Source organism: Choloepus didactylus, chromosome 4 (genome assembly GCF_015220235.1).
Source record: "Choloepus didactylus isolate mChoDid1 chromosome 4, mChoDid1.pri, whole genome shotgun sequence".
NCBI lineage: Eukaryota > Metazoa > Chordata > Mammalia > Pilosa > Megalonychidae > Choloepus > Choloepus didactylus.
In genome coordinates, this window is record NC_051310.1 from 165,374,706 (window position 1) to 165,396,688 (window position 21,983).

Sequence of the window (21,983 nt, forward strand, 5' to 3'; positions counted from 1 at the left end):
CCAGGAGTACTGCAAGCTGATGGAAGAAGTAAATTATTAGATCTTTTTTGTTGTTTTTTTCTTCTAGGAATTGGGTGCTGATTACATATGGAACCATTTCATTCTCTCTTCTATGCAGCTGGCCAGAATCTGAGTTCAGATGTGGACAGAAGGCAGTGGTGTTGCAGAGGCCAGAGAAATGACCATACAAAAAAAGTTCCAGAATACCAGCAGTTTTTAATATTTTATGGTGGAATTGGTCATTCTCATGCTCCGCATACCAAGCCACATTAAAAACACACTTGCCTGCTTTAAGAGCAATTCTACCCTGCACGTAAATTATCTTTTTGCCCCTGAAATACAGCACACATTTAAAACAACGTCATTGCAGTTTATGGATCTGTGTTTTTGGTTGTCATTTTGTTTTGTTTTGTTTTGTTTTTACAAATGCAAGGGCCATTAACTACACTCACAGCTGTGGCTTTCCCCATGCTATAACTCATTAGGCCACCAGTAACGCAGTCTCTGAGAGCCAAGGAGGAAAGCCTTCTCTCATCCCTTAGGTAGTGGCTTCCATAAGCTCTCAGACCCTAGCAGCACAGGAAGTCTGGTCCCCTGGTATTTTGTCAATAAAAACAGAAACTAAGAAGCAAATAAAAAAACAAGAAATTAGATCCTGCAAGATAACTGCATTACCAACTAAATGAGAAGAGATGGTACACTTGGTAGAGAAATAGAGAAATTACTATCAAACACCCTGGTAGCCTTAATTACAGAACCCTGGAAAGAGCCTCAAGAAAATAAGTCCCTTTCTACACTAATTCCAAAAATGAATGCGGGATTAGATTCTACAGCCTCAGGCATCTGTGAACTCAAATGGCAAGCAAAATGATAAGGTCAATGTATTTCATCTGTGATGCTCCATGCAACCCCCTCACTTCTTTTTGTAACTTTCGCCCACCTCCCAGTAACTTTTCACCACCCACATTCCATCAGTCAGATTACTCCACCTTTGCAATGTCTCACTCATCACCTTGACCCAAATGTCTAAGGCTGTGTAAAAACAGCACTGTCAGATTTCATAAATGTGCAACGATGACTCAAACTGAAAAAGAGACATTCTGTCACAAGGGAGACAGAGCTTGTCAAAAAAGTTCATATTAAAATTGGATAGTTCTCAAATTACAGGTTAGAGAGCTGTATTTTTAAACATAAGTTTTCTATTTTGTACATTTTCTTAAAAACTAAATTTTAATAAACAGCACTTCATTTTAAAGACAGGGGCTAGTGTCTTATTATTATGAATCTACTAAAATTTAAATTTGATGATAATTAAGATGACTTCTATTCTTAAAATAATTTCAATTTTTGGACTCTACTCCACTTCCTCATGAAATTAAATACCACTTAATTTTTTTGTCTTGCAAAATACTTAATTCTTTTGTCATATCTGAAATAAACCAATTTATATGCCTTTTATATTCAAATACCAGACACTTAGTAAGATTTAGTGCAGTGCCTTCATCCTGCCCCCCTTCCAGCAAAGTCAGAGTGGTTCACAACATTGTTTAGGGGTCAAGTTCACAAGATTTCTTTGAACTTTCCAATTCTCTCATCTTTTCTTTGTTTTCTCTTTTTGTTTCTCCCTAACTACAAAGGATCTAAGGAAAATAAACGAAGGATGAAAATATTTACAGGGTATGATTTCAGAAAATTTCCATCTTGGGCTCCTACTTGAAGGAGAATGTGGGATTCAGGACTTGAATTTACTAGTTTCATTCCCCCCTTGCCAGGGGTGGAAGGTCCCCTTGGTTTTCTCTTCTTTATCATCTTGCTCAGGGCCCGGCGAATCACCCCGTGTGATAACCTCTGCTGCCCCAGGAAGACAAGAATGACAGCATGTGAGGACAGGGTGGAACAGCGTGCCCCCAAGTGTTCTGCCAGGAAAAGCAGACACTGCCGAGTCAACAACAAAAACACAACCTGCCTTGGCTCCAGGAGAATTACACCAGCAGATAATGTCCATAGGGAAGGCGTAAAGCCCTTGGACAGACTCACCTACAGCAACACTGCCTGTTGATCTGCCCTGTCCTAGAAGGGGAAACAGTTCCCTCAGGTCCTAATAAGAGGAATTCCTCCTGGCAATGGGGCATCACAGCCCAGAGTGAGGGGTGGGCAGGGAGGGCAGCCAGTGGTCAGCATTTTAAGGAACTGGTAGTTTTCCATCAGACAGCACGAGGCCCTCCCCAAAGCAATCCAGCAGTGTTCAGCACCGTATGCCAGAAAAGTAACAGTATTATAATTCTGTGGTTAAAAACAAAAACAACAACTTTCTGAGAAGGAAAGATTCCTTTATGGAGAAAAGACAGAGCACTACAAAGACAATAAATGAAAAATAAGACCTAGGAGGAAAAGTTCAAGAAACCGAGAAGGAAAACTACAAAACCAAGAACTACAAAGGAATAGAAAATTGTATATACACGATATGGTAGAATAAGCAAACTCACAGAGTCAGAATCTAGAATACATTTTACCAGGGGATGAGTGAGGCAGGCAATGAGTTTGTAATGTTTAAATTGTACAGAGTTTCTATTTGGGTTGACATTAGAGTATTGTTAATGGATGGTGGTGATGGTAGAACAACATTGTGAGCATAATTAACAGCACTGAAATACACACCTAAGGTGGTTGAAAGGGAAAATGTCATGTTGTATATGGGTACTTGAAAAAATTATTTTTTTTTTAAGTTAAGAATGTCACCATTAGCTTCCAGGAAGATGGCAGATTAAGAGAAACAGAGCAAAATTCTCCTCCATGAAAAACACTAGATAAAGGACAGAAAACACTCTAGAACAGCAGTTCCAGGGTTCTACTGGCTGGGCACGGACTTCTACAACCATAGTGAATGTGTACTTGAAGAAGCCTAGAGCCTGCATTTAAAACTGGTGAGTGTTCAGCCTGGAAGCAGCTAGGGAACAGATGGTGGGAGCCAGCAGATGAGCACAGAGGGGAGCAGCTGGAAGGGAGCAGCCTTCCACATCCTGGGCACCCTCCTCAGTACTTGTCTTGGGTGATAACCCTTCGCAGATCCACGACCAAGAGCTCCTGTGTCAGGGACTGGCAGTTGGAGCAGGCAGACAAGTGCAGAAGGGGCGGCTTTCCACGCCCTATGCCGCCATCTTTGCAGTTGGCTGGGAAGATGACCCTTCACAGCTCCACGGCCAAGAGCTTCCTGGAGGGAATTCAGGATTCAGCAGGCTTGTAATGGCGTCCACTCTTCCTCCAAGGAAGTCCGTGGTGTGCACAGCCTAGAACCAGGGGTGCCGCATGGAAGTGCCAGGAGCCCTTCCCCAATCCCAGGGACTCGTGGGTCCATGGCAGGGAGGGAGTGTGAGGCATTTGAGCTGGAAGGTAAGATGCACAGCTGTGCAGCCCCAGAGTACTCCACTTGCAGACCCAGGAACAGCTGGAACCCCTGTGTCCTGGAACGGATCCCTGCCAAACTGCGCAGGGCACCCACCCTCCCACGCACCCCCAAGCATAGGGCTGGTAGTCCCAGGTGCACATGGAAAATTGGTGCACTGATTGGACTTCCCCATGGTTTGGACCCTCAGTCCGTGTATGGATGAAGCTGGGGGAGAACTGGCTTGAGGGGAAGAGGTGGCCCAAGAGCACCATCTGCAGGTAGGTCAGAGAAAGAGAACTCCACCGAGCTGTGGCTCTGTCAAATTACAGATAAATGTTCAAATAATCCTGCATAGCCTAAAAGAACTCTAGCAAGATAAGCAAATGCCAAGAGGCCAAAACAACAGAAAATTATAAAGCATATGAAGAAACCAGAAGATATGGATAACCCAAATGTCCAAATTAAAAAGCCAGAGGACACACAGAACTTGGAGCAATTAATCAAAAAAAGTACATACAAACATCAAGGACATGAAGAAGAACCTAGAAGAGCATAAAGAAGAATTTGCAAGAGTAATTAAAAAATAGCAGATCTTATGGAAATAAAAGATACTGTTGATCAAAATAAAAATATTCTTGAGACACATAACAGCAGATTTGAAGAGGCAGAGGAACAAATTCGCAAACTCAAAGACAGAACTACAGAAGGTGAAAGCACAAAAGAACAAATGGCGAGGCACTTCCGCTGCAGGGGAGCGTGGTCGCGGCTATAAATTCTCGGGGGTGGGCGCATGAGCCCCGCCCTCCGCAAGGTCTCCGAGCTTTCATGTCGGGTACTTGGGGACCACAGGTGTCGGTCCTCCGCCTCGGGGAAGAGAAGCCGGGGCTAACCGTGGAGGTCACAGCTGGTGGCGGGGGCAGCAGCTTGAGTCCTTGCCGTTTCTGGCAGGTCGCGCGTCTCCGGGTTTGAGCTGCAGGGAAACCACATGAGTTTTGCACCTTCTCCAACGTTTAACCCTCAACAACAACCCTGTGAGCTCTGCCTGCCCAGGCCTCTTACCTCCTCCAGAGGAGCAAAAGGAAATGACCAGGTTTCAGCTAAAGGAAGTTCTCTAAACAGAAGGGACAGAGAACAGAAGGAGGCTTCAGACTTCAGGAAGGAAGAAAGAACAGTGGAATGGGTAAAAACACAGGAGGCAGTGACATTCAAGGATGTAGCCGTGGTCTTCACCAAGGAAGAACTGGGGCTGCTGGATGCTGCTCAGAGTAAATTGTACCAAGATGTGATGGTGGAGACCTTCAGGAACCTGCTCTCTGTGGAGCAGTTGAACCAAAAGAGCAGGAGGGAGAAGACACATGTCCTTTAAGACCTAGCCTTGGAAGTGACATACGATCGTTTCTGCCATAGTCTATTGATGTCACCGACTAATTCTGATAAACCGTAGGAGGGGAATTTAAAAAGCACACAGGAATCAAAATGAGATAGAGACTCTTCAAGAAGTAGCATTAAGGTACCTTTTACATGAAGATATTATCTGCTGGCAGAAGTGGGAACAATTTACAAGTATATTAGCCAGAAATCAAGATGCAATAATAAATCTTCAAGACAAGAGGTCTGAGATGCTAAAACAAGGTGATTCTCCCTGTCATATATGGGCAGGAGTATCTATTCAGAGTTCTGAAGATGAGAACTATGTAATGAAGTTTCAAGGGGAGAATTCCAGTAGGAATCAAAATAAAGAGTTCCCAAATGGGACCACCTGGGACTTTTTTAGGAAAATATATCTGAGACAGTCACAGAATTATCAAATGGATGTAAGAAATAAACAGTGTAAATATGATCAGTGTGTTATGAAAAGATACCCTCATCACCACGATGATCACAGAGTACACGTAAGAGAGAAAGTGTTTAGCCGTAATAATTGTGGAAAAGACTTGAAATCATCACAGCACAGTGTAATCCACTCAGGAGTGCAAACATCTGGTGAGAATGGAAAAGGAAAGAGCATTGACTCTAGTCTTGAAGTTTATCAGCAGTTGCACTTAGGAGAAAAGCCTCATAAATGTATTGAGTGTGGAAAGGGCATCAATTATAGCTCAGTGCTTCCCATTCATCAGAGTGTTCCTATAGGAGAGAACTACTATAGGAAAGATGGGGGTGGTGAGGGCCTCAGTCAGAGTTCACATCTTCAAACTAATGAGAAAGTCAACACAGGAGAGAAACCCTACAAATGTCAGGTGTGTGCTAAAAGCTTCAATCAGAGCTCTTCTTGTTCTGCTTATGAACTCATTCACATAGGAGAGAAGCCATATAAGTGTGGTAAGTATGGGAAGCACTTCAATCATAGCTTAGATCTTAACATTCACTATGTGAACAACATTGTAGAGAAATCCTATAAATGTGATGTGTATAATAAAAGTTTCAGTCAGACATCACACCTTCTCAGCCATCAGATAGCCCACAATGAAGACAAAGCATACAAATGGGAAGAATGTGATTGGATACTTAATCAGAATTCTGGTCTTCATCAGAGAGTCCACACTGGAGAGAAATCATATCAATGTGATGTGTGTGGTAAGGTCTTCAGGAGGGCCTCACATCTTCAAGCCCATCAGAGAATACATACTGGAGAGAAACCATACAAATGTGGTGTGTGTGATAAGAACTTCAGCCGTGATTGCAATCTTCAAGCCCATCAGAGAGTCCATACAGGAGAGAAACCATACAAATGTGAGACATGTGGTAAGGAGTTCAATCGGAATTCACATCTTCAGGGTCATTGGAGAGTCCACACAGGAGAGAAGCCATACAAATGTGAGACATATGGTAAGGGCTTCAGATGGAGTAAAGATCTCCAAGCCCATCAGAGAGTCCACACAATAGAGAAACCATACAAATGTGCAACATGTGGTAAGCACTTCACTTGGTTTTCCAGTCTTCGTGCTCATCAGAGAGTTCACACAGGAGAGAAGCCATACAAATGTGAAACATGTGGTAAAGTCTTCAGCTGTAGTTCAGATCTTCATGCCCATCAGAGAGTCCACGCAGAAGAAAAACCATTCAAATGTGAGACATGTGGTAAGGACTTCACTCGGATTTCAAATCTTCATGCTCATCAGAGAGTGCACACAGGAGAGAAACCATACAAATGTGAGACATGTGGTAAGGCCTTCAGATGGAGTTCATATCTTCAAGGCCATCAGAGAGTCCACACAGGAGAGAAACCGTACAAATGTGAGACATGTGGTAAGAACTTCAATCAGATTTCAAATCTTCATGCACATCGGAGAGTTCACACAGGAGAGAAGCCATACAAATGTGAGACATGTGGTAAGGCCTTCATCTCCAGTTCATATCTTCAAGCCCATCAGGGAGTCCATACAGGAGAGAAACCTACAAATGTGAAGAGTGTGGGAAAAGCTTCATTTTGAATCCTTATGATCGTGTTCATCAAAGGGTCCACATGGGAGAGAAACCCTATGAATGTGGCATATTTGGTAAGAGCTTCATTCAGTCCTCACATCTTGAAGCACATCAGAGAGTCCATGTTGGAGTGAAACCATAAAAGTGTGTTTTTTTGTGGTAAGGGCTTTAGTCAGTGTTTGTTCAAGTTCATCAGATAGTCTGTTAATGTGTTGAAAAAGAATACACGTGATGATTTTGGAAAAGGTGACCTTCAGAACTTAGACTCCTCATTTTCACCAGAAGATCCTCACAGCTGAGAATATTTTTCAAATTTAGTGTTTTAAGAATTCAAGAATGAGCTGAGTTTTTCAGTTATGAGTTCTATTGAAGACTACCTATTGTATGAGTAAGGCCAGTATTTCAACCAGAGTTCTAATTTTCACAGTTATTAGGAGAACACACAACAGATAAACCCTATAATGGTTTCACATTCAACAGAGTCTGCACAGGGGAGAGAACTTAAAATGTTGAGTAAGGTCAAGACTTAAGAAAAAGTATAACGATGGACATGACAAAATCCATGTGCACTAGAATATATGTATGCATGAATGTGTGTTTGTGAGAGTGTGTGTGTGTGTGGTTTTATGTTTTGTTTTAAGGATTTGACTCATCTGACCATAGAGGGTGGCAAGTCTGAACTTCATAGGGTAGACCATACGCTGGAAGCCATGGCAGAGGTGATTTTGAAGTCCTTAGTTTGAATTCTCCAGAAGAAACTGGCTGGCTGGAAATTCCAGCAAGAATCAGTGTTGAAGTTGAAGCAGAAATTCTTTCATCTGAAACACTCAGTTCTCATTTTAATCCCTCCTCCTGATTTGATGAGGAGATAGCCTGTTTGCCCACAAAAAAATCTCTTTTGTTGATGTGGTGAATCAACTGGTTGTAGATGTAGATCCCCTTTGTGAAATACCTTCATGGTAACTAGTAGGCCAGTGTTTGACCAAACACTGGGCACCATAACCAAGGCTATTTGACACATGAAATTAATCCTCATAGCAGTATCATGGATGCCACTCGTTCCACATTAATGTGGCTACAACATGAGGGATTGTCTGACATTATTGGAATTCAGTTGAGCAAGAAATAAATTTTATTGCTTTAAATAAAAAAAATAAAAAAAAAAAGAACAAATGGCAAGAAAAAACAAAAATTTGAAGTGGATTTCAGGGAAATGATAGACAACACAGAGCACACAAACATAAGAATCATTGGTGTTCCAGAAAGTGAAAAGAAGAATAAAGGGCTAAAAAGAGTATTCGAAGACACTGTTGGGGAAAACTTCCCAACCCTTCTGAATGACACAAATATGCAAATCAAAGATGCCCAACAACTCCAAACACAATAAATCCAAATAAATCTACTCTGAGACATATTCTTGTCAGATTGTCAAATGCTGAAGAGAAGGAGAAAGTTCTGAAAGCAGCAAGGGAGAAGTGATTTACCACATACAAGGGAAACAGCATAAGACTAAATACTGACTACTCAGTGGGCAACATGGAGGCAAGAAGGCAGTGGTATGACATATTTAAAATTCTTAAAGAGAAAAATTGCCAGATAAGAATTCTTCATCCAACAAAGCTCTCCTTCAAAATTGAAGGGGAGCTTAAAATTTTCACAGGCAAACAAAATGCAGAGAGAATTTGTTAACAAGAGACCTGCCCTACAAGAAATATTAAAGGGAGCTCTGTCAGCTGAGAAAAAAAGACAGGAGAGAGAAGCCTGGAAAAGGGCACAGAGTGAAGAGTATTAGTAAGAGTAACTTAAAGGAAATAGAGAGAAGGAAAAAACAGATCTGACAAAAGCTAAAGGATAAGATGGCTGATTCAAGAACTGCTTTCACAGTAATAACATTGTGATAGACTAAACTCCCCAATTAAAAAGTATACATTGGCAGAATGGATTAAAAAATATGAACCATCAATATGCTGTTTACAAGAGACTCATCTTAGACCCAGGGACACAAAGAGATTTAAAATGAAAGGGTGGGAAAAAATATTCCATGCAAGCTATGGCCAAAAGAAAGCAGGGAAGGCAGTGCTAATATCAGATAAAATAGGCTTTAAATGCAAGAATGTCATAAGAGATAAAGGACACAATCTACTAATAAGAGGAACAATTCACCAAGAAGAAATAATAATCATAAATGTTTATGCACCCAATCAAGGTGTTCCAGAGTACATGAGACAAACTTTGGCAAAACTGAAGGAAGAAATAGATGTTTGCAGAATAATTGTGGGAGAGTTCAATACACCACTCTCTCCTATAGATAGGTCAACCAGACAGAGGACGAATAAGGAAGTTGAGAATCTAAACAATGCGATAAATTAGACTTAATAGACATACAGAGAGCATTACATCACAAATTACCAGGATACCCACTCTTCTCTAGTGCTCATGGAACTTTCTACAGAATAGATCATACGCTAGAGCATAAAACAAGCCTCAATAAATTTAAAAAGATTGAAATTATTCAAAGCACATTCTCTGACCACAATGGAATGCAACTAGAAGCCAATAACCATCAAAGACCTAGAACTTTCACAAATATATGGAGGTTAAACAACACACTCCTAAATAATCAGGGGGTCAAAGAAGAAATTGCAAGAGAAACTGCTAAATATCTAGAGACAAATGAAAATGAGAACACAGTATATCAGAACTTATGGGATGCAATGAAGGCAGTATTGAGGGGGAAATTTATGGCTCTAAATGCATACATTAAAAAGGAAGAAAGAGCTAAAATCAAAGAACTAATGGAACAACACAAGAAGCTAGAAAATGAACAGCAAACTAATACTTAAGCAAGTAGAAGAAAAGAAATAACAAGGATTGAAGCAGAAATAAATTATATAGAGAACAAAAAACAACAGAGAGAATAAATAAAACCAAAAGTTGGTTCTTTGAGAAGATCAACGAAGCTGACAAATCCTTAGCTAGACTGACAAAATCAAAAGAGAGAAGACCCAAATAAACAAAATAATAAATGAGTGGGGAGATAATTACTGCTGATCCTGAAGAAATTTTTTAAAAATCGTAAGAGATACTATGAACAACTGTACTCCAACAAACTAGACAATTTAGAGGAAAGGCATAATCTCCTGAAACATATGAACAACTTAGACTGAACAGAGGAGATAAAGAAGACCTCAACCAATCACAAGTAAAGAGATCCAATCACTCATCAAAGAGCTTCCTACAAACAAAAGCCCTGGATCAGATGGCTTTACAGGGGAATTCTATCACACTTTCCAAAAAGAACTGACACCATTCCTACTCAAACTCTTTCAAAAAACTAAAGAAAATGGAACACTACCTAACTCATTTTATGTTGGCTTCCTAAAACCAGAGAAAGATGCAACAAGAAAGGAAAACTACAGGCCAGTCTGCCTAAGGAATATAGATACAAACATTCTCAACAAAATACTTGCAAACTAAATCCAAAGACACACTAAAAAATCATACACCATGACCAAGCGGGGTTCATCCCAGGCATGCAAAGGTAGTTCAACATAAGAAAATCAGTCAATGTAATATAACAGATTAACAAATCAAAAGGGAAAAATCAAATGATCATCTCAATAGACACTGAAAAAGCATTCAACAAAATTCAGCATCCTTTTTTGATTAAAAAAAAAAACACTTCAAAAGATAGGAGTTGAAGGAAACTACCTCAGTATGATAAAGGGCATATATGAAAAACCCACAGCCAACATAGTAGTAAATGGTGAGAGACTGAAAGCCTCTCCTCTAAGATCAGGAATGAAACAAGGATGCCCACTGTCATCACTATTATTCAACATTGTGCTAGAAGTTCTAGCCAGAGCAATCCAGCAAGACAGCAAGATGAAGAAATAAAAGGCATCCAAATTGGAAATGAAGAAGTAAAACTGTCATTATTTGCAGATGATATGATCTTATATTTCAAAAACCTGAGAAATCAATGACACAGCTACTTGAGCTGATAAACATATTCAGCAAAGTGGTGCAATACAAGATTAATCCACATAAGTCAGTAATGTTCTTATACACTAGAAATGACCTAACGAAAAAGACACCCAAGAAAAAGATTCCATCCACAATAGCAACTAAAAAAATCAAGTACCTAAGAATAAACATAACCAAGGACATAAAAGATCTCTACACAGAAAATTATATAACTTTACTAAAAGAAATAAAAGGGGACCCAAAGAGATGGAAAGAAATTCCATGTTCATGGACAGAAAGGCTAAATGTCATTAAGATGCCAATTCTACCAAAACTGATCTACAAATTCAATGCAATTCCAATGAAAATTCCAACAACCTACTTTGCAGACTTGGAAAAGGTAGCTCTCAAATTTATGTGGATGGGAGAGGGACTTTGAATTGCTAAAAACATTCTAAAAAAGAAAAATGAAGTGGGAGGACTTTTTCCCAAACTTTGAAGCCTACAACAGAGCCACAGTAGTCAAAACAGCATCGTATTGGCACAAAGATAGACATATTTACCAATGGAATTGAATTGAGAATTTGGAAATGGACCCCCAGATCTATGGTCAACTGATTTTTGAAAAGGCCCCCAAATGTAATGAACTGGGACAGAACAGTCTCTTCAATCAATGGGGCTGGTAGGCTGGATCTCCATATCCAAAAATATGAAAGAGGACTCCTACCTCACACCCTATACAAAAATTAACTCAAAGTGAATCAAAGACCTCAATATAAGAGAAAGTACCATAAAACTCCTAGAAGACAATGTAGATCTAGTATTAGGAGGTCACTTCTTAGACCTTATACCCAAAGTACAAGCAATGAAAGAAATAATAGCTAAATAGGAACTCCTCCAAATCAAAAGCTTCTGTACCTCAAAGGAATTTGTCAAAAAGTTGACGAGGCAGCCAACACAATGGGAGAAAATATTTGGAAACCATGGATCCGATGAGACTGGTATCTTGCATATATAAAGAAATCCTACAACTCAATGACAATAGTACAAATAGCCCAATTATAAAATGGACAAAAGATACAGAAAGACATTTCTCTGAAGAGGAAATAAAAATGCCTAAAAACACATGAAAAAAAAATGTTCATCTTCACCAGCTATTAGGAAGATGCAAATCAAGACCATAATGAGATATCATCTCACACCAATAAGAATGGCTGCCATTAAACAAACAGGAAACTACAAATGCTGGAGAGGATGTGGAGAAATTGGAACACTTATTCATTGTTGGTGGAACTGTATAATAGTACAGCCACTGTGGAAGACAGTTCAGCGGATCCTCAGAAAAATAGCTATCGAGTTACCCTATGATCCAGCAATTTCACTTCTCGGTATATATGAGAAAATCTGAAAGCAGTGACACAAAAAGATATTTGCACACTGATGTTCATAGTGGCATTGTTCACAAATGCCAAGAGATGGAAACAATCCAAATGTCCCTCAACAGATGAGTGGATAAACAACATGTGGTATATACATACCATGGAATACTATGCAGAAGTAAGAAGGAATGAGGTCATGAAACATGACAACATGGATGAAACTTGAAGACATAATGCTGAGTGAAATAAGCTAGACACAAAAAGACAGATATTGTATGTTACCACTAATGTTAACTCCGTGAAAAATGTAAAATAATTGTGTTATAATGTAGAATATACACAAAAATAGACAGAAGCTAGTGAAGGGGGAATGATAATATGTGCAGATATGATAATGAGGATGAGTTTAATGGTATGGGAATGGTCAGGTGTGACTATGGTTCGTTAATGGGATTATAAGTATCAGTGACTCACTGAAAGTGAACATGTTCGTAAATGGTTGTTTAAAGGCATGTAACCCACAGAGTAGCACCACAAACCTAAATAAGTGTTAGCATGATACACTTATAAGGTATGACACTGGCACAGAAGGTTAACAACAGAGTGGTATATGGAAAAACTACCCATTACATATTAAAGGCTATGTTTAATAGGAATATCTTACAACACTACACTAATACTAGGGATGAATAATTAGCAGGTGATAAGAACTCTGGGATGTAATATGTTATAATTAATTGTTTAAAGTTAGAATGATGATAGTACAACTAAGTGAAGATAATGTAAGATCTTGGGATAAAATATATATTAAGTGAAATTAAGAACCCACTACTTAATAAATCAAGCCCTCAACTTGAGGCTTGCTCTTGTGAAACTTAGGGCTGAAATTGGAGGCTGAGCCCTCCTATAATTAGGCCTAAGAGGCACCTCCAGGGAACCTCTTTTGTTGCTCAGATGTGGCCTTTCTCTCTCTAAGCCTAATTCAGCAAATAAATTCATTAGCCTCCCCCACCCCCCACCCTCACGAGGGACATGACTCCCAGGGGACTGTATCTCCCTGGTGACATGGGACATGACTCCAGGAATGAGCCTGGCCCTGGCAGTGAGGGATTTAAAATGCCTACTTGACTAAAAGGGGGAAAAAAGAAGGATAACAAGCTGAAGTAACAGTGGCTGAGAGATCCCAAATAGAGTCAAGAGGCTATCCTGGAGGTTTCTCTTATGCAAGCTCCAACTAGACATCCCACATGGCCACAGTATGCCATACCCTTACCAAAAGTAGTACCCAAATACCTAGGTCCCCACCTGAGATTCTACGTAATATTCACTCGCTAAGTTTTAACTCTCAGAAACTTAAATCCACTGGAGTGTTCCTATGCCAGACAAGTCCTAAAACCCAGAGGCAACAGCTTCTTTAAGAACAACAATCAGATATAGCCCCCTTCCCCATACTGTCAACACCCCCTTTCAATATGAACAAGTTAGGGTGCTCACTGTCTAGACACCCCTGAAGATGGAGAAAGAGATTGAGAGGAAGGGGTAGCAACAAACAAGCTAAGATTTAACAAAGGTCTATGAATACTGAAACTTTATATAAACATATATTTTAGATGCTGGGGTGTTGGAATAGCTGGAAGGAGGTAAATGACATTGTGGAACTGTAACCTATAACATCCTTTGAAATTTGCTCTATAAGTATTCATTGAATTGTGCTTTGAAAGTCTTCACCTTTCTGTATATACCCTATATTGCATAGTAAGGAAAGAACTGAAATTGTGGAACTGTAATCCATAACAGTTTTTGAAATTACCTATATAACTGCTTGTTGAGCTGTACATCACTGAAAGTTAACACCTTTCTTATGCATGTTATATTTTATAATAATGGAAATAGCTGAAGCTGTGGAACTATGACCATGATATTCTTTGAAATTTGCTCTCTACTTGTTAAATCATACTTTGAAAGTTATCACTGTTATATACACATGCTAAGTTCACAATAAAAAATGCATTAAAAAAAAGAATGTCACCATTTTGCAACCCCCAGTAAATTAATGGAGCAAGGTTTAGTAATGACTGATAACATCACAAAAGGAGACATGTTATATACCCTCTGATGCTTCAACATGCAAAATAACAACTATAAAGTAATCTATACACACACAATTACCAAAATGTGATCAAGTCTCTATAACTAACTCTCAACTTTCTAAGAAATACAGAGGAAAGAGGAAGATGTTAAATGACAACAGGGAGGCACAATCAGCAAAATACAGACAATGAGAAACACTACAGAAAATGATCTGGATTTTTCAATAAAAACCAAACAGACAAATAAAGAAAATTTGAAAAAGAGATGAAGGGAAACCTATAGACTAAAAGAAACTTAAGAGACACATCACTCAATTGTAATGTACAGACTTTATTTTGATCTTGATTCAAGCAAATAACCTATTAGAAAACAAAATTTATTAGATAATGAAAGCAAGCATACTTTGAGTGGCTATGATATTAAGGAATAATTAACTTTTTTGGTATGATAATGGTAATACGGTTATATTTTAAAAGAGAGTCCTTATCTTGGGGAGAGATCTTTGAGAAATGTGACTTAGTTGCTACAAAATAATCAGGAACAGGGGCATAGAAGAAATAAAATTGGCTATAAATTGATAATTGTTCAAGCTGGGTGATGAAAAAAAAAGGATTTCATTATACTATTTTGTCTGTTTTTTACATATGTTTGTAAAATTCCATTAAAAATATTTCCATAAAAAAAGGAAGAAACCTGAAAACCCAAAAAGCAAATCTTGGGTTTATGATCAGTTTGAACTAGCTTTGGTCATTTAATGGCTATTCTTACCATTAAAAAACTGTTTATGTTAAATACCTCTATCTAAAAACAGCTGAAACCTGTACTTTTCTTCTGCTATCCTCGAAAATGATTTTAAGTACCAATTGAGTTTCAAATATTATGGCTTTTCAGGATAATATTAAGCTCAACAGATTTCAGTGCTTTATTTATCATACTTGGCACAACATTCCTATTAAATTGTTCTTTAGTGTTAAATATCAGCAAAGCAATTTAAATAAATTTAATCCTAAATTTTTAAAAGATATTAGACAAACCTTCACTCATGCTCTTAATGGTTGAAGAAATGGCCAAATTAAGACATTTCTTTATCTTCTTTAAATCAGTTGTTGAAGTCAATGTCCTTTACATTGCCTAGAGGAGCTCTTACTATATATTCCAAACAAGCAGTTGTGTTTTTTTTAATAATTTAGTTCCAGAAAAAAAGTTTGTCTTGTCTGAAGGGGACAAACACTTTTAATCATGCAATAAACAATACAACAAATTTTCTGTATTTGCCAGACCTTCCAGGAGTCTCAAAGCTAAATTTAATTATCACTCCCTTTTTTGTTGCATGTGTTCCCCCTTCCCTTATATATGTTTTAAATATTTTCTCTTTGTAATACAAGCCATTATTGTAAAAATGAATCCTTTTGGAATTAAGAGTAAAATATGTCATGATTCTAAGATGCTCATTTTATCCACATCTTAATATCTCTGAAAATGGAATGTATCTTACAGTCAGCATAGTTTAACTGAAAGCATTTTTTTTATTTGATATCACATAAAACGATGTGTCATGTTTTATTGAAGCTTAATTTGACAAAATATTAGCAGGTCTTTGACAGTTACTTTGCAATATAAAAATTTTATCGGAGCAGAAAAGAAAAATTGGATAAACTAGGAATGGGATTAAGCCTTATTAAATTCTTCAATTTATATATACCACATTTCAAAGAGCTGCTTCTCATGCCATCACTTTTTAAAATTAACGTTTAAGGAAAGAATTGGCTTTTGTTTGGAAACATTTTGTAGTCAGTCTATACACTTTGTTCCAAAAGAAAATGCTATGTGAGGTTCCCATTTTAGCAACATTATCAATATCATCATATCTAATTCCCAGAACCAAATGTATATGGTATTTTATTTTAAACCCTAACAGCTCAATGGGGGAAAGCTTATTGGATCAATGACTTCAAATAACCACTACTGTCATTATCAGTTGACCACCATACCACCATCAATCACACCCCTCAAAGGAAGGAAGAGAAGGAATAGCTCCACAGTTTATGTGTTTTTATAAAAAGTATATCTTGAGTGTTCCTGGAATCAGCATTAAGGCTCACCTATTTTACAAGCTAACTGAATCACATTAGGCTTTTGCTTCATATTGATATATTGATATATTGATACATTTTAGAAGCTACTGTTTGACCTGAACGTTAAGAATATCCGAGAACCTGCTGTATTTGTGTTTGGAACATAGAATAGTACTTTCTAATTGTCCTGTTATGATAACCCTTAGGATGGAACAATTTTACAGCAGACCTAAAAGATCTCACCAGTCCATATTCTTACAGCCCATGTCATTTCCATCACATTCCAGCATTTGTTAAAACCCTTCCATGGGGCTTTCTTAGGCTATTATGAGGGAAGATAATATAACCTGATGGTTAAGGACATGGGCTTTTGAGACCTAGATTTGAAGGCTGACTCTGCTTTCCAGCCATGTAACTTGGGACAAGCCTTTCGATCTGGACATCGGTTTCTTTATCTACAAAGTCAGGATGACAGCCACTTGCAAGTACGTTATGAAGACTCAGAACATGTATATAAAGACTTGCACAGTGTTAGGATCACTACTTTTATGAGCATTTTTATTAAACTTGTGCCAAGAGCAGAATGGGCAACTTTCTGGCCCAAATCCTGCATTGAAATTTCCAGGACTGGAAGCTAGGGACCATCCCCTACATCACTGACAAACTGAGCATCTACTCTGTGCAAGTTTTGGGGAGCAGCGAGAAGCACAAGAAATAGTCTCTGCCTTTAAGGAGCTTCTAGCCTTTTGGGGGAGAATTGCCACATATAAAAAAACAAACAGTAAAGAAATAAATGTGGGAGAAGAGACAAATTTCCCGTGGAGAAGAAATCCAAATAATTTACGTAGATACTGTGCCTTCACGAGGTGGAGTAACTCCCTACTCCTTAAGTGTGGGCTGCACACAGTGATTTTGTTCCAAAGAGTACAGTATAGAAAGAGGAAAAAGGAATAACTTCAAGAAGTCACGTGATAGTACGTATTGTTGATATGATGTGAGGAAATGGCACTTAACCTCTGTGGTCCTTCTTCCTAAAAACACTTAACCCCTGTTAATCAGGAGAAAAAATATCAGACAAATCCCAATTGAAAGACATTCCACAGAATACCAGAGTAGTATTCCTTAAAACTGCCAAGGTTATCAAAAACAGGGACAGTCTGAAAATGTGTCACAGGCAAGAGGAGCCTAAACAGACATGAAGACTAAATGTAAAGTGGTCTCCTGGGTGGGATGGGATCTGGAACAAAGAAAAAACCTAAAGGAAAGACTAAGGAAATCCGAATAAAGTATGAACTTTAATTAATAATGTATCGATATTGGTTCATTAATTGTTACAAATGTACCATACTAACGTAAGATGTTAATAAAAGAGGAAACTGGATGTGGGATATGGAGGAATGTTCTGTAGTTTCCCAATTTTTCTGTAAATCTAAAACTTTTCTAAAATAAAAACTTTGTTAAAAAAAAAAAAGAACAGCAATACAAAGTGGCAGCTGCCAAGACAGAATGGAATTGATCTATTCATTTGACAAATATTTATTGAGCACCTATTATGTGCTAGATCATTTTCTGGTGGCTACAGGTACAGCAATGAACAAAACAGAGAAAGATCCTTGCCCTTGAGGAGCTTATATGAGATATATGCTGGGTCCTGTACAAAGAATTTATGCTCCTTGTCAGTTTTCCTGCCTGAGGAGGGAACTTGCAGGGGCATTCCAGGGACAACGTGGCTCCCATTAAATCTAGTCAAAAAAGAGGCAAACATGATCCAGGCCATAATTTAGCAGTGAGAGATGAATAGAAAGAGTCTTTGCATTAAAAAAAGGACGTGCATATATCTGGTTGCTGAGGCAGCTGGGAGCCATCTGGTACTGTCAACGTTTCTTTCCAAACCCCTGAAAACGGCACAGCCCCTATAGCCTATACATATACTGAGGACACATTTGCCTAGACACAGAACACATTTGCCTGATCATGGTCCAATCCCCTTCACTTTACAGAGAGTAAATGAAGATCCAGAAAAAGAAAAGTGATTTGCCATGGGGCCACCTCTGAGTTAACTTAAAATTTTTTATACTTCAGAGGCTGTGATCCTTTACGTTACTGCTTGACATCAACAAAAACTGAAAAGCTAAATGTACATAACTGCTTATTATATGATGTAAAAAATGGAAAAAGAATGAGGAAAACTAGAAAAAGAATAAACATCACTGTGGATTCAATAATATAGGTGATCAGCATTTCCAAGTTGATTTTGCTCTATAGCCAATCTAAGAAATTTATAGGAAACAATAGGATAAACATACACTTCCTATAATAGAACAGACTCACTTCAAGATCACCAACTGAAATAAAACCAAGTTATTATGCATGACATAAGCTAAGTAATAGTTTGCAGTGAATAGGGGCTGGGACAGAACTGATATTCCCTTAAAAGAATAATAACAACAGAAAACAAAAACAAAACTTGAAAGCTAACACATTCATATTTAGGTAAAAACAGAACAGAGAGGGGACCTAAAAACTAAGAGCTTATCTCTATAGGTAATGAGCCAAACCCAATCAGCTAACCACACTATTCTTGAGAAACTCTTTAGAGCTTTCAGCACCCTCCTGAAGCCCGAAGATGCCACTTAGGGCATCAATTTTAGAGGCCATTCATTCCCTTAATGCCCATTCTGCACAAAGTTAGAAATGAAACCAGATAGCACACTTAGGGACAAGTACTTTTAAATTTCCATTTTTTTAAGCTTTCTGTCAGACCAGAAGAGGCTTCCATGTGTTATCAAGGGAACATAGTAGGCACATTTAAGGTGGAATTTTAATGAAAAGATAATGAAAGAAGAATGAAAAATTATAGTTATTAGTTTAACTTCTAACATTGAGCTAAGTATTATGTTCCCTGGACTGTACATTAGAATCACCTGGAGAGCTTTTAAAACGTCTAATGCCCTATCCCCACCATCCCAGACCAACTATATCAAAATCTCTGGGGAGGGGACCCAGGCATCAGTACTTTTTAAAACTCCCCAGGTGATTCCAATGTGCAGCCCAGTTTGGAATCTACTGCTCTACTGGGACTTAGTTTAGATTTTGAATATCAGATGCTCTTAATTAAAGCAGGATTAACTAACCAGGTATCCTAGGAGTACAAAACTCTGAAATGTCACCCAATTGAATGCAACATTTAATAATTTTAAGTTTGTCCTTTTAGGTCAAAAGCACCCAGGTTTCTTTGACTTCCCCTCTCCAGATATTTCCACAGCAGAGGCAATCACCTCTTAAATTCAGATATTTTTTCAATATACTTGTGGTAAGCATGAGGTACAAACTAACCAAGAAAAAAATCGCATTCTCCCTCCCCCACCCTCCTTGGTTGACCATTCCAAACAAACAAACAAAAAACAAAAAAAAAATCTAAGACTAACTTCTCCTAAATGTTTCAAAACAAAATAATTAAAATGTTATCATTGGTATAAACAACAGGAAACTCAATGAGGTATTTTATTTTTTAAGGGTCACAGTCTCAGGGTCTATCATAAAAACAGCTGCATATTTTTACTCTGCCCAGTGAAATTACATCACAGAGGGCTGCAACCCTGTCGGAGTTCTGAATAGCAAGCATCCTTTTGGCCTTTTGGGCACCTGCCTGCTGGTTGTGGAATAGTTGCATTTTTCCAAGATGTGAGCTCGTCCTAATTGTATAGCATCCTGACAAATTTCCCAGCCTAATTGGAGGAGGTTATCCAATCCTGCTTGAGAACACTCAATAAACAACGAATGAAAAAGACAGCTATAATCATCCTGAACGCTGGATACTTCTTCCAAGGAAAATATCAGGGGCAGAGGCTAAAGGACTGGGCTTCTAAGTTAAGGGCAACGCTCTCTACCGTGGAAGGGATTAAACCTTTAAAGCAGCCAAGAAAATAAGCATCAAAAACCTTTCAATCCACATTTGTTATTTAATTATTCTCTTTCCCTTCAGAAGACATTCTGGTGGTAAAGAGAATGAACTCAACACTCCTTTGTTGATTGGTACAAATACTGACTCATCAATATTGGCTTCCAGTTGGTGATGGTATGCTTGTTTGCTACTGTAAAACAATATGGGGAGACTATTCAACATTAAAAAGAAGTACTAATACATGCTACAACATGGATGAAACTCAAACCATTATGCTCAGTGAAAGAAGCCACATATTGCATGATTTTTTTTTTTTTATGAAATGTCCATAAAAGGCAATTCAGTAGAGACAGGAATTAGCCTAGGGCTGGGAGTAGAAACTGGATTGTTTGCTAAGTAGCCATCATTTTGGGGTGATGGAAATGTTCTAAAATTGGATTGTGGTGACGGTTGCAAAACCCTGTAAATTTACTAATACTCATTGAACTGTATGGTTAAAAATGGATAGATAACGAAATAAAGCTGTTTATAAAAAATGATATGTGCCACCTCTTATGGGTTTGGGGATAGTTCTTTAACAGGTCATTTGTCATTTACACTTCCTCTGAATTCCGCCCCTTTTCCCATTTCTATTTGTAAAAAACTATCAGGCTTATGTGAATCATATTGTTTGTTCAAGGATGTGTGCAGCTTACTCTCGTGTTCAGAAGACAGAGCAATAGATGATGGATGATAGATAGGGGGGAGGGAAAGAAAGAAATGGTGGTGTGACAGGATGTTAAAGTTGGTGGATGGGGTATCGGGGGAGGGGGGTTCGGGTATGCTGGAGTTCTGTGTATAGGTTTTGTATTGTTTCTGCAACTGTTCCTGTAAGTTTGAATTTATTTCAAAATAAAATTTAAAAAATATATATATCAGGATTGAAGGGTGGGGTGGGATGGGGAGGGCACACACATTACCAAATCTGAGATTCTGTGCGATCACCAGGTGTCGAAATTTGTAAATGCAATCAGGCATAATTCCTTCCTGATCTAGAAAAGAAGAAAAGGCCAATGTAACTGCTCTGGGCCACTTCACAAGCGCGGCCTTACCTATCACAGTAAATGGAGCCCGTTGGGGGAAAACCGGTCTCCAGCAGAAACCAATTTGGAAGGCCAAATCCCTAAGGTTCAAAGAATGAGCAGTCCATTGACGGGGCTTCTAACATAAACAGGGCATGCGTTCACAAAATCCGGTTTGGTTTTACTTTAGAAGCAGAAACTCTTATTTCAATGAGAACACGAAGTTGGTAAGTTTTGTTCTCAGGCTGCGTAAAACGACAGACCGACAGACCCAGGCAGAGCCGGGACTGACCGCGAGAGTCGCTGCTCTGGCCGTCGGGGGCTGAGCGTGGGGGCCGGTCACTCCCTGGCCCGAGGACAGGGCAGCAGCAGGAGACGCCGGCTTCGCCGAGAGGCCGAGCGGGCTCGCAGCACGTGGGTCAGCTTTCCCTGCCCAGGGCGCAGTCCAGCCCGTGCGCCCGGCGCCGCAGGCTCGGGCCTCACCCGGCATGTCCTCCGTGCACCTCCAGAGGCATTGCCCGCCGGTCGACACACTTACTCCTACGCCGCCGAAGCCCGGGCGGGTCCTTTACGACGCGCCTAGGAACCGACACCGCGCGTTCAGGCGGCCGAGAGCTGCGCCGCGGGGGGGAGGCGCCCCGGCGCCAGCGCACCCCCAGCCAGCCCCCGGGCCAGAGGGCGGGGTGAAGAGGGCGGGAG

At 39.2% G+C, this 21,983-nt stretch overlaps 1 protein-coding gene across 1 annotated transcript; it reads left to right on the top strand.

Moving 5' to 3' along the window:
* Window positions 1–4,370: 4,370 nt before the first annotated feature.
* Window positions 4,371–21,403, top strand: LOC119532993 (zinc finger protein 233-like). Its single transcript, XM_037835183.1, is given in 4 exon segments — window positions 4,371–4,779; window positions 4,847–6,778; window positions 6,781–6,952; window positions 21,259–21,403. Coding segments are annotated over 4 exon segments (2,658 nt in total).
* The last annotated feature ends 580 nt before the right edge of the window (window positions 21,404–21,983 follow it).